At 41.6% G+C, this 13,810-nt stretch overlaps 1 protein-coding gene across 1 annotated transcript; it reads right to left on the bottom strand.

Moving 5' to 3' along the window:
* Positions 1-1,895: 1,895 nt before the first annotated feature.
* Positions 1,896-12,152, bottom strand: LOC103759286 (alcohol dehydrogenase class-3). Its single transcript, XM_008925656.2, has 9 exons — positions 12,080-12,152; positions 9,074-9,175; positions 8,009-8,150; positions 7,320-7,407; positions 6,303-6,522; positions 5,498-5,758; positions 4,627-4,762; positions 3,613-3,751; positions 1,896-2,194 (listed from the first exon to the last, which is right to left on the bottom strand). Exons 1-9 carry the CDS (start codon positions 12,089-12,091, stop codon positions 2,170-2,172), a joined length of 1,125 nt encoding a protein of 374 aa, XP_008923904.2. The 5' UTR covers positions 12,092-12,152; the 3' UTR covers positions 1,896-2,169.
* Positions 12,153-13,810: the final 1,658 nt, after the last annotated feature.

Here is a 13,810-nt window from a genome sequence, read left to right as displayed (position 1 = left end):
GCAGAGTACATGCACGTTTCACATACAGTCATTTGGTGGAAAATTTTTGTCCACCAAAGTTCTTACCATTGTCTAGATGGTGCAGTTCATTACAGTACCTTGACCATCAAACATGCAATATGAGCTCTTGTGTTTGAGTCCTTTTGTTTGATCAACAACTTCAGAAAAACTATTTCAAACATGCTCCATTCAATCCAGTGCTTTGCAGGACAGAGTAGTCTGGAAGCTCAGCTACACCGTGGACAGGACATCAGTTCTTCAAGCTGGGAAGAAGCTGCACGTCTTTGACCCAAGTGCTCTGGTATTACTAAATGTCTTTGTTGTTCACTTACCATCACCACAAACACTCTGAGATGCAGATTCTCTGAAGTAATAATGTAAAGCAGACATGGTTGTGTGGCCTTGATCTAGTCTGTGCAGCATAGAGGAACAACTGTTCCAGTATAAGTATTTTAAATCTGTTAGATCTAGCGGGCAGTAGTTTGCCAAGATGTTGGGCTAATATTGTATTGATCCCATCTTGTATTTATAGAGTACTCCTGCAGGAACAGCTTAACAGCAAGTAGCCTACTGAATTTTCTGATGTTCAGCCAGCCTTTCTAGAGCTACAAGGTACTGAGAATCAGTTCACTGCTGTGTTGGAGGACTCACTTTCCTGGTACAAATCCACTTTTTATTTCTTCCTGATGTTCAAAATTGAATTCTTATGACATTCACATTTGTTCTTTGCAGTCTGAAATGAAGTTAGAAATGCAGCTACCTCAACTATTTTCAGAATGCTCTAGGGATATCTTTTTAATGACAGATGGAAAAGATGTAATTTTCCCTGTTGTAGAGCAGTGTCTTGTAGTTGTAAGTGGTGAGAGGAATTTCTTCTAATAAGATTATGGTTTGCATTCAGCATTCTGTGTAGCAGTTGTTCTCACCAGGCTTCTTAAAACATGAAACTTCTCTCTTAATCAGTGTCCTCGGTTCACTGAAAAACACTGAGGTTTTATGTATCTGACTTTTCTTTAACTGGCTGGTCTTTCTGCCTCTGCTTTGCAATCTGTTTTCTGCTGTTCCTCTATGTTTTTCTGGCTATAAGGCACTGCTTCCACATTTCAATACAAAGAAATTTATCCAGTCAGATCACTTCAACTAGAGTTAAGAAAACCTGCAACTCCAAAATTGAGCCTTAACTCCTACCGTCCAACAAACAAAAAAATCCCACAAAACCCTGAAGCCTTCATCACACAATGTTCTATACTGTTGTTCCCCTGCACCCATTAAGAGCAGACTCTTGCTCTAACAGTAATATTTCCTGCTTCAGTGGCATGGATCCTGTTTCTCACTGGAGGTGACAATTCCACACTGTTTGTTTTTGCAGTGTTGGCTGCAATGTTTGCATCATTTGCCAGTAACTTTAAGGAAATGGCAAAACTGCCCTACTGCAGTCTTGGAGGACACTACTAGAGCAAGTGACTAGAGTAGTCTATGCTATGATCTTTACAAGAGGCTTGCCAATGAGACAAATGGGAAATAAGGCAAAATATGGACCTCCCAAGTGAACATGGGTACACCTGGACACTGAAGTCACACATCCAACCACACTCTGCTCTACGGTTGGCTTCAAGGTTGAGCTGGATGCTGCAATCTATTGCAGTCCTAGAATAGCCTCAGAAGCTTGAGAACTGCTGAAGTTCTGGCCACTTTCAGCACAGGTGCAGCAAAACAATGCTGCTTCTCACCCCAGCTGTGCTCAGCAAACTGCCTTGTGCAGTGAATCCCACATCATTTGCTGTTGACTATGAAGAATGCTCTTCCTCTGTCATGTACATACACTGTAAAATCACTAGAGGAAAACAAGACACAACAATCATAGTCACACTGTTAATGCTCAATAATTCCAACACTGTGTTTAGAAATAAGCTTTTATTAAGTAGATTGAGTTAGCCACTATTGAATTTGAAGGAGTACAGAAATAGAAGTTCCACAGCCAAGACTGATTCTGTAATGCTATTCAGTGGTTAACAATTATTTATTATTTAATACTCAGAATGCTCACCCTAAAATACGTAGTCTTCCTAGTCCCAGTGAATTTTCATTTGCTTGATTCCTCCTCTATCAAAAATTCCATTTTAAAAAGGCAGTTACCATGGTGCTGGCCAACTACATCCATGTTTGGCTCTAAAGTTTTAAGACAGTTCGAATGCTTGAAATGGAAAAGAAAAAGAAAAAAGTTACCAATAAGTCCATTTTCTCCCTATCTCTGCCCTCCCCTTCATTGCTGACACATTTTAACTTCTGTCTTTTGTAAGAATGAAGTTATGCTTATGCTTATAATATTTATTAAAAATCCTGGTTAAAAATGGGTCTGTAATGCTTGTTATCAAAATGGATGCTTTTTCAAACTACGGGTCAGTTTTCAGTAGCTAGCCAAGAAGACTGATCAGGAACAGTAATATGTACAAGCATTCTCTCTTGGCTCCTTGGAAAATGTTAAATAACTTTCATTATTAATTTCCTAGGACATGCTCATGGAAGAATAAAGCACTGCAATGTCACAGAAGTTTGTAGTAGGGAAAGGGGAGCGACTGCTTGTGAAATTTGTGTAAAGGCAGCATTTGCAATTGTAACAAATGCAGTTATGTTAACTGATTTACCAAAAATAGGAATCATGAAATTAAGCAGATAAAATTACTATTTTTGAGAGAGTGATACACAATACATAAATATAGATTGAGATCAAGTACAAAGACCATGTTGGTTTCTGGAGATAATGCTCATAAACTATTTATCCATCTGCAGATGAACCTAAATATGGATAAACGTAGTTGCCTGCATTAGTGCAAACATACCCTCTGATCAGAATACCCTACTTTGCACTGCTTTTGCAGTTGATCAGTACTTGCACCATACACTGCTTTAAGTGCAGCAAGACTCATCACACGTCCAGCAGGTTTTTTAACCAGCAATAGGGTCACTCCAATATGTAATGGAGTTGGGCCTCACTAGGAAGGTTTATACAGCTATGGCCTAGGTCTGCAGTATGAACAGTCCAAATTGCCATTTATCTTAATAAAGGCAGGAACTCCTGTATGTGAAGTACAAACCCATCATATTAACCTTCTACCCCAGTTCAGACTAGAGGAAAAAAAAATTTACAATGTAGCATATTAAAAGATCATTTCAAGTGACTGACTGTGCTGGTAATCTACCCTAAGTAATTTGAAAAATATACTGAAACCTGCTACTTAATTAAAATAGACTAATAGCTTAATGACTAATAAAAATGTATTAATGTGAAGCCTCCTTTACTCTCTTTACATTTCTTTTCATGAGGGAGAATGTTCTAGGGATGTTGAAAGCGTGAGACTGACTTGTCCCCTTTATCAGCTTTACACAGGTGTGTATTTCCCTTATACACTGTTGCTTGCTTTCTGCTCTCTGCCTGTGTTTGGCACGTGCCTGGAAGCTCAGAGAAAGTGTCCTTATCTGAGAATGAATGTGCATGGCGTATGCCTCACTTTAGCCTCGCTGTTTAAAACATGACAGTGGGCAGGGAACCTGTATTTTGACAGTGTCTCATCAAGAAATGTCTTCTACACCTTTCAATATTAGGAACATTACCTCTTTCCTGAATGCATCAGCTCAAAAGCCTCGTTAATTTTGTCAAAAGGCAGGGTGTGTGTCACAAACTCATCAACCTTGATCTTTTTGGACATGTAGTCAGTCACCAGTTTTGGCACATTGTCTACGCTCTTCCAGCCTGAAAGAAAGCAAGCATGCCTTGTTTTTTCCCCTTTCCATCCATCTCAGAAAATTAAAAATACAGCCCTTACACAGGCATTTGTGTGATCAGTATAAAAAGAAACACAGATGAGTGACATGTTAGTCCGTCCTGCCCCAGGAATGCAAGAGGTCTGGCAAAAGCATACCTTAGCCATATACAAGTGCACAGATCTTTCACCAGCTATTTCAGCATTCAACATAACAGCAGCCCTCACTTAGGAAAGCATACACTTGGCATCTCTATCAGCCCCCCTGTATCTTTATAACTCAAGTTTTGTATTACTTGAACAAAGACCAGTGTAATAATTCCAAATTTGAATACTTTCATGAACTTCAGCAATTACTGAATCCCCAAGTTAGCAGCAGCTGTAAAAATCTCAATGTGGTTTTGGGTTGATAGCAGAAAATATGTATCAAGCACTTCTTGCTTTTTATTTTAAAGATCTTTATAGCACATTCTCATGTTATCCCCACAATTTGCTTAGTGGTTAAGCAACACAGACATACTGATGCAAGTTGCCATCTCCTCAAAGACTAGGTCCTTTCACTGGACTAAACTGAACCAAATCTTCACTTGGTGATAAAGCAGTCTCTGTATACCCCTCCTTTAATACTGAATAGCATATAGATATATTCTCTCTTTAGAATATGTGAGATATCATCAATGTGTTAATTTGTGCCCTGTCTGTAGGAATAACAGATTTTAAAAGTCTTTATCTCAGAAGTCAATACATCATTTATGAATAGCCTGTCAGTAGTACATTTCTTGCACAAGCAAAAATGAGGTGGTGTGTTCTTCCCAGCTTTAACCCATAGAAGATTATTTTTATCCCCACACCAAAAGAGAGTTACCTCCAAACGCGGTCCCTTTCCATGTCCGCCCAGTTACCAGCTGGAATGGCCGTGTGGAGATCTCCTGGCCAGCAGCAGCTACTCCAACAATCACACTGACTCCCCAGCCTTTGTGGCAGGCTTCCAAGGCAGCCCTCTTCAAGAGGAGACAGGACAAAGCAGAGCATTTATTGCTAATGTCTGTGCTGCCTTGACAGGTTGCGCTTCCCTTCCGCCAGTTAATTAATCACACCAGTATTTAAGGAACAATAAATACACTGAAAATTACATTAAATTTTCCATTGGTTCAGATTCCTTATACTGTTAAAGGTATGCTTTGCACTTTTTATATCCCATGTGGCTTCCAAAGAAGTCACTCTGAACTCCCACTGAGAGTTGGGATGAACTGTAATCACAGACCATGTTACTGCAGTTGGAAATGCTGTTGTAATTCCTGAAAACACAGCCTTACATTCAGTAATACTTCTGCATTTCCAAAGGTGAAATTAAATCCTTGAGGAATGACAGAAATACTGAGCGGTCCCTGGGATTTTACTGTTCATTGTACAATATCTTTTATGTGAGTTTTGTTAATTTTTCAACTGTCAACATACAAAAATTCAGGATTTCAAAGAAGTCCCATTAAGGAAAAAAGTTTGTAAGTTATGCCATTTTCAACCCAAGAAGCAGCAGCTGCTTTCATTACATAATTAGGATTGAACATAAGTTGTCCTTTTTAGTCACAGCAGTTATCATTACTACTTAAAAAAAATGTAATGTGTATGGCATGTTATCTGTAAGAAGAAAGCAGCTCATTTTGCTATTTAGCTGAGCAGCCCAGTGGCAGCTGCCTAGTCCCTCCCTCTAGGCACTCCTGTCAGGCAGCACTCACCATGACTCCAACGTTGCCGATGCACTCAAACGAATAGTCCACACCACCATCAGTCATCTCAACCAGCACCTCCTGTATGGGCTTCTTGGAGTCCTGAGGGCTGATGCACTCAGTAGCTCCAAACTCCTTGGCTTTGGCGTACTTATCCTTGTTAATGTCGATGCCAATGATCCGGGATGCTCCTGCTATTTTACAGCCCATAATAACTGCCAGCCCAACTCCTCCTAAACCAAAGACAGCACATGTAGAGCCAGGCTCCACCTAGAATAAGAACAGAGTCATGAGCAGCAGAAAAAAATCCATCCTTCCACGTGAGTGGGAAAGACAGGTTAAGAAGCCTGTGATAAAGAAAAAAATGGAAGCAAATATATATGGCTATGAGACTTTACCACTTAGATAAGGAAAACTATATAGAAATTACATCCAAAAAGCTCTTTAGGTACTAAGCTTTTCTTTGTCCTCAAAGACTTGGCTCCCGTAACCTGCCCTAGACTCAAGGGCACTCACCTACCAGCTTTGTCTCACCCTGACCTTCAAACTAGCATAATGACTTGCAGCAAGAGGAAGATGAATTGGAAAAGTAATTTATATATAGATGGTGTCAAAAGGGATGTAAAATTCTCTACCTGTATTTCCTCAAAAGGGCATCAAGGTTCTTTTAACCTGATCTGGCCTCTATGGAGAAGTTAAAAATTCTTAGCTCAACTTCATCAGTTGAAGAGGAAGGAGAAACATAGATTTGGTACCTGATGTTTACAGTCCTAATCTAGTCCCTAAGCTATGTAACAACAACCACAACCTTTACCTTAGCAGTGTTAACAGCAGCCCCGTAGCCGGTGGAGATGCCACAACCCAGCAGGCACACTTTATCCAGAGGTGCTGCAGCATCTATCTTGGCTACTGAGATATCAGCCACCACAGTATACTCTGAGAAGGTGCTGGTCCCCATGAAGTGGTAAATCTGCTTTCCTTTGCAGGTGAATCTGCTGGTGCCATCAGGCATGACTCCTTTCCCTTGAGTAATTCTTAAGGCAAAGACAGCAAAGTGCAGTCAGAGTTTTAAGCAGTAAATACTCTCACCAGACAGTATCCACTAAGCAGCAGAGAGGCAGATGCATACTTGCACCTTTATATTTTAACCATTTCAATAAACCTAGGAGTTCACAGAAATTAGATGCTAAACTCCTAAAACTTCATGTTGTTAATTCCTCCATGGAAGCAGTGGAAGAAATGGAGTTTACTAAAGTGCTGACCTTGTTAGCTACCAATGCTAACTGCTTGTGCCACAGTACCACACTGCCATCTTCCCCTACTTCAGTACCCTCCCCTTGAGTAGCACCTGTCAGTGATGTCACTAGGGCCTTTGTTTGGGTTTGTGAGACTTTTTCTTCAGAATAAGAGCTGGAAAACTATCTGGGAAGCAAGTGTTAAAAGCATTGTCTATATAATTTTGTACCGCTTGAAAGCTTTGGTGTTCATTACCAAGAGCTAAATTCCCTGAAGAGCTTCCCTTAAATATGGATTAAATATGGAGTCACAGCAGTTATGTTTTCAAAACTGTGGACAAAAGCTAGCGGTTTGCACCTTCACATACATGAAAACAGAGAAACAGATTTATGTAAGGGGAAGAAAAGAAAAAAAAATTAAGGAAGAATGAAAATAGTGCATAACTGACTCCAAAAAGACGTACTTTCCAAGTCATTAAATGATGCATCAACAGAATTATTCTTCAAAGAAAACTCCTGTCAATTACTATCAATAACTAAAACAGGTATACATTGAACAAATTGTGTGTCAAAAAAATAAAAAAAGCCATACAGACCTTATCTTCTGGCACAGGTTTGTTTTAGGATTTTTACAGAACTTGCACTCTCCACACTGGGGGATATATAGAGGGATAACAGTGTCCCCTGATAAAAAATATCATGTGAGTAGTTATTGAGTCAAGTAAGGCATTCTGAAAAAAATGAAGTTACTTGATGGTCATTATGTTTTTATGTGACTTTCTATTCACTTAAAACCTTTGTGTATTAAAAACTGTTTACAGTACACAATGATATCATTTATAGACTGTTAGATAAACCACTTCAATCATGTCTGAGCAGACAGCCTATCAGAAATTCATCATTCCAGAACAAATAGAAATGTTACGATAAATCAAAACAAGCCCAAATCAACGTGAAAAACATGAATAAACACTTTAAGCCTTTTATTAAACCAACAGGTAAGAACTATCATTTGAAAAAAAAAAACAAAACAGCCTTCTAACTACATATTGATATGATTTTGAGCAAGAAATTGATATGCTGGGCTCTTTCAAGCATTAAACCAAGAGCACATTGAATAGATTAGTGTTGTATCTCACAGACAAAGGAATCCACACAGGCATACACTGCAGAATAAAACATTAACTCCTGCAATTCAGCATTTCAGTGGCCCAATTTGACAGCTGGCCTTGAAATAAAGTAACACTTTTAAGAAAGGCAGAAAACTTGTAAGATATTTTCTTACCCTTCTTTACTTTTGTTACTCCTTCTCCAACACTCTCCACAATTCCTGCTCCTTCATGTCCCAAGATGACAGGGAAACATCCTTCGGGATCAGCACCACTCAGAGTATAGGCATCAGTGTGACAGACAGCAGTGGCAACTATCTGTGAAGAAATTTATAATCTTGAAGAACAGAACAGTAGCACAGATCTAAGTAATTCCATTTGGTCAGAAATTCAGAACAACAGCCAAGTCAAATTTACCAGTTCTGGCAGCACTGGTAATATGGCCAACATAGCTTCAACTCTTGGCAAGGCACTTTTTCTTACTTTTAAGAAGACATGAGAGTACATTTTTATAATTTCCATCAATTAAATTCTGACACTGAAAGGGGTCAAAAGATGACAAGTGGTTCCTTAACTCAGTACTCCATGTCATCTCAAAGTAGGTTAGCATCTCAGATTTGAATTAAGTTAGTCTCTTAAAGGTAAAATTACCAGGGAGACCACACAGAACTCTCAGTACTGCATTAATCCACTTTAAATAAAATAAATAAATCCATGGTCTTAAGCACCATGCAGAGACCCTTTCCACAGAAATAAGTTTCCTCTTAATGTATACTTTTTGGCAGATATAGGCTACTGGAAAATCCTGATGAAATCATAGACTTGGGTATTGGGAATCCAAGAGACTAATCACAGCTCAGCAGCCATAACTTATGGCCTGACTGAAGTAAAATCCAGCACGTTACACAGCTGTAACAACTCACAAGCTGCCGCCCTTCAAACAAGATCAAAGATGTTCCCAGTTCAGATGTTTGTGGGAGCTTGGTCTGTAACAACTGGGACTGATCCCCAAGGTTAGCCATTATCTTTAGACCAGACTGTGAAGTGAGACCAGCAGAAATTAACAAGTGTTTTTCACAAAAAGAAGATCTAAATACTATAATTTTGTTATTTGTAAGGCCAGCTGAGATACTAATGAACTAATGCTATCCAACATTTCTTCTGTTGGCAAACAAATTGTTCAGCTTTAACACTTAGTCTCCCAAAATACAATACATATAGATAACAAATGATTTAATTACCTTGATACGAACTTCATGAGCTTTTGGTGGAGCAACCTCCACCTCCTCGATAGAGAGAGGTTTACCTGCCCCCCAGGCAACAGCAGCCTTGCATTTAATAACCTAAAAGACAAAAACAACAACAGAAAATAGGACATCTGTTGTATGGTTCATTTAAAATAATTCTTGTTCAGCCAAGTGAGAAAATGAGAGAGACACTACTGACTTTTGGAAAGAGTCCCAGATCTGAAATTCATAATTTCAACACAAAGGTTTAATTGCCCCACATTTGCTTTCAGGAAGCTAAATAATAATGAGCAAACCAAGATCTGAAATTTGGATGTCATTCTCTTACTGAGCAAAAAATATAATAAGCCCGGGAGTGCTTAGGAGACGCTCAAATACTGCAGTGAAGTGAGCAGTAGGAATGCAAAGATTATGCATAATAAATATATAATGCATAATAAATGTAATAATGCATAATAAAAATGTTGATTTAAAGTAAGAGACTGGCATTCATTTCATGTATATTCCTTAAGCACAGAGTGTTCGAAGTTAAGAAAGTTCATAAAGGAAACTGGAAGACACATAATGGTCCAACACACCCATCAAGAGTGAATTTCTTATGGTTTTCAAGTAGGATTTTGGCAAGGAGATGTGTGTGCATGCAGCAGAGCCCTGCAATAATCCGTAGGGACCAGAGAAACTTTGCTATAAGGCTCCTGTGAGCGAGTTACTGTGCACCAACAACTCTGCATGGATTTACTGTTAGCAAGTCTTCATCTGCTGCTCTTGGCACTTGCTGTGACAAATCCTGCTCTGCAACCATACCAAACACCTCAGGAAGCTTCTGAAGCCCAATGGTGCAGAGCCTGGATGAAAGAGCAGAGCTTCTGGATTTGTAAACCCTGTTGACAGGTACATATGCACAACTGACTAAGAAAATCAGCAGGCATTACAGATTCAGGTGCTAAAAGGATAAGAATCTGGAATCCCCTTAGGAGGTCGGTTTTACAAAGATGACTCCAGGTCGGTCCTTCAGGATGAAGTGGGCAGTGTATCAAATACTCTGAATTGTGCTTTCTGACAGGAACATCTTTCAGCAAATACGGTATTGAATAGCTTCTTAAATGACACACAGATGAGTTGTGACATCAAATTCAAGACCTTATCTACATAAAACCTGACAAGGAATGCTGTCACAGACTAGACTGCTTTGGAATGCAATCTACTCCAGAATGGTGTGCATGTATTTTGGAATAATTCAGTTAGAGCAGAGACTTGCACTGATTTTCTTCCAGTTAAACAAGGTCTAGGCCATTGCTATTGGAAATATGAAGCATTTCATAAGATGCTCTATAAACCAATAGAAGAAAATTACATTTTGGCATTCAAAATAGCTGTGGTGTTCCCATGGAATCACTGAAAGGGGATTAATGCAAATTCCCAAGACCAAATATACAGTCACCCAGCCTTTTTGAAATTTCACTGTCTGGAAGAAATAACAGTGGCAAGACCACCTGTTGCACTTGGCAGGTCTGATTCAGCACCTGTGATCAGGAGAAAATAATGGCTAGTCTATGACTTTCTGTTGTACTTTTGTCGTACAACAAACAATATGAGACTTTGCCAGAACCACTTAAAATCCTCAGTGTACCTGTAACAGCAGAATTGCAGATGTTTACCTTGGCTTAAACTTGGTAAAATAAATACTGCAAGCCCTAAAAGCTTTGTAACAGAAAACAGGTATCCATTCCTACAGCCAGCAGGATCTAGATTAGACACAAACACCCTTAACCTAGAAACATGAAATCTCCTTCTCCTGCTTTTTATTACCAGGGTAAATATTACAAAAATGCACAGATTGTGCCAAAGTAATGTGAGCAATCGGTCATAATCTCTAAATCTACCAAAGATTTTGCCAGAAAATCTAAATTCAAAGCACAAAGTGCAAGAGGAGCCATCATTCGGTAAATCATTTACTGATTTTCAATCTATCCCTCATCTTTCCCTCGTTAAGTCATCACTTGTTCTTGCACAGGAGACTGCGCATTCCTAAAACTGTTATTTCCACAAGCTTAGTTAAACGCGAAATTAAAGAGGGAAGGAAAAACAGTCTCCTTACGGGATAAATTCTGATCCTCCTAAACCCAAGAGTACACATCTGGAAGCACATTTTCAAACAGTAACTTCTGGTTCAGAAACTTTTAAAGAAGCTGGGTTTTGAAACTGCAGTCAGTTCACACAGCCACAAAGGCCCCTGGACTATTCAGAGTGGATATCAGGAAAGCCCCATCTTCTGCCCCCTCATTATTCGAATCTCTCTGCTTTTGCTTTGCTGAAAATCTCGAAACCAACGACTGGAAAAAAAACCCAAAGCACCAACTTTTAGCAGTTCTTCATCTTCTCTATTAACACACTAGTCCAGGAGCACAGCTCTTGAGTTGCCTGTAGCTACACACAGGATCAGCTCTCTCAGACGAAACCGAGCTGCCCTATCTGCTCCGAAACCACCGGGAGCGTCCGGCCAAGCGAGGCCACCCATCCCGCTCGGGCCCAGGGCAGCTGCAGGAATTAGGCGCAGGATTAGCACTAGGTCTGGACTACCGCGCTGTTCGTAGAGCAATGCAGCGAACCTGCCAGGCAATGGCTTTCTGAGCAAGCACCCCCTCCTCCGACACAAGTCGGTCACATCTGCCCAAAGCCCACAAGAAACCACGCCAAGCTCAAGGTCTTCTGCTTGTCCTTCCATCGCCGCGACCCTCACATCCACAAAACAGGCGGGGGCGGGAGCGCGGAGACACTGGGACACCTCCCGTGTCCCGGCTCCCGCTGGGCAGCGCCAGGCGCAGGCGGGCAGGGCGGGCAGGGCCGCAACCCCGGCCGAGGGCAGCCCCCCGGCACGGCCGGCACCGGCAGGGAGGCAGGGCAGGGCTCGCCCGCCTCATCCTGCCCTGCGCGGGAACCCCCGCGGGACCCCGGGCGACATTCCCACCACGGAACGCAGACCCGCGCAAGCCTCCTTACCCCGCTCGCCATCGCGCACAGCTCGGCCTCCCGCCGGAAGGGGAAAGGGAGCCCGCCTCCCTCTCTCCGCCTCTCCCCCTGGGGCGGTCGAAGGAACTGGCCCCTCCCTCCCTCAGTTCGCTTCTTTCCTTCCTTCACTTCCTTACTTCTTTTCCTTTTCCTTTTCCTTTTCCTTTTCCTTTTCCTTTTCCTTTTCCTTCCCTTCCCTTCCCTCCCTCCGTCCCTCGCAGGGCTGGAGCGCCCGCGGCCGGTCACATTCCCGTTGCAGTGCTTTTTTTCCCGCAGACCCCGGGAAGATCCGTGTGTTTCCTGACGGTGGCCGCAGTGTTGCATTGCGATGTGGCTGCTTTTGTGGCTTCTGGCGGCTGCAGCAGCGTCTCACATCCTGGTCCCATCAGTCTCACGGGCATGTTGTTCTGCCTGTGAGGGAAGAGGCCCGTTGTCCTGGCTAATGAGCCTTGTCTGCAGATCCTGCCGGCACCAGGTTGCCCAGATTCTTCCCGAGTAACGGAAGATCATGGACCCCTCCTGCACCATTCCCTGAGGAACTCAGCCCTGCGTGCATGTGCCTGCCTTGCCTCTGCGGGACAGTCCCACTCTGGAGATGCTTGGTACCTCCTGTATCTCACCTGGACACAGGTGGGAGCTGACTATATCTCCAGTGCAGGTCCTTTGCACCTAAATCTATTCTCAGCTGGCTAAACTGCAGAGGTGGAGGCTTTACTGGGCAGCAGTGTGTTTCCAACTGTGTGAAGACAGCCCCTTTCCAGGCCAGGCTAAGGGATCTGCAGTGAGATGGAAGTTTTGGCTGGGCCTCTTGACATTGCATCCACCAACCTTTGAAGCAAAGGGGCTATTTATACAAGATGGGATTGTTAAACTCCTCACGCTGTTGTTTAATTTTCTGAAGAACCTTCTTTCTCCTGGTACGGTAGGAAAGGCTTCTTGTGAGGCCTGCAGACATGGCCGTGTAAGATCAGGGGAATGGTTCTGCAATGGGCTCTTGGGATTTTACATGAGAGGTGCTGGTGCTTGAGGAATTGCAAAGTGTAACTAAGTACCCCTCAGTAAGAAATGGAATTTTTATTTTCCAGTGACACACTAACAAAGCTTAGCAAATACCACAGTTAGGCAATAGCAACAGCTTGGGAGAAATTAAACTTTAATAACATGACATAACTATAGCATTTAATAAATAACATAAAAATAACATAATGTTTAATAACATAACTAAAATTACAAACTAAATCTGTAGGCTCAGGAAAGCTGACACTTAGGTGGAATGTAATTTGGGCAATGAGAGTATTATATAGGTTTCGCATACGGTGAAAGATGTTGAGAAGGATTGAAAGCATGTGTGATCAGGCTATCTGTCCAATGGCCTTCTTAAGGCTTCCAGTGGCTTCTTCAGTTTGTGTTCATGAGCTACCACCAAATCCTTGTTGTTGAAATCATAGCAGGCCTTGTCCATGTCCTTGGTTAAATACAGTTCTGCCAACCTCTCCTGTGAATTTTGTGCTCTTGGCCACACCCGGTTTGTCAGTGCTTCCAAAAAGTCTCCAAGCATTTTACGTTTAGCTGAACTCTGCAGGTGCTCTGCTTTTGTTAGTATCTTTGACATTCTGGAAATTGCAGGCACTGATTTTGGTAGGCATAGGGACAGATACATAAATCATAACTCCTTAATGCTCACTGTCCAATTTCAGCAATTAAAGGGGTTGCTTTTCATTT

This window comes from Manacus vitellinus, unplaced genomic scaffold, assembly GCF_001715985.3.
Source record: "Manacus vitellinus isolate BGI_N305 unplaced genomic scaffold, ASM171598v3 scaffold_0_pilon, whole genome shotgun sequence".
Classification (NCBI taxonomy): Eukaryota; Metazoa; Chordata; class Aves; order Passeriformes; family Pipridae; genus Manacus; species Manacus vitellinus.
This window is presented reverse-complemented; position numbering and strand designations above follow the sequence as displayed.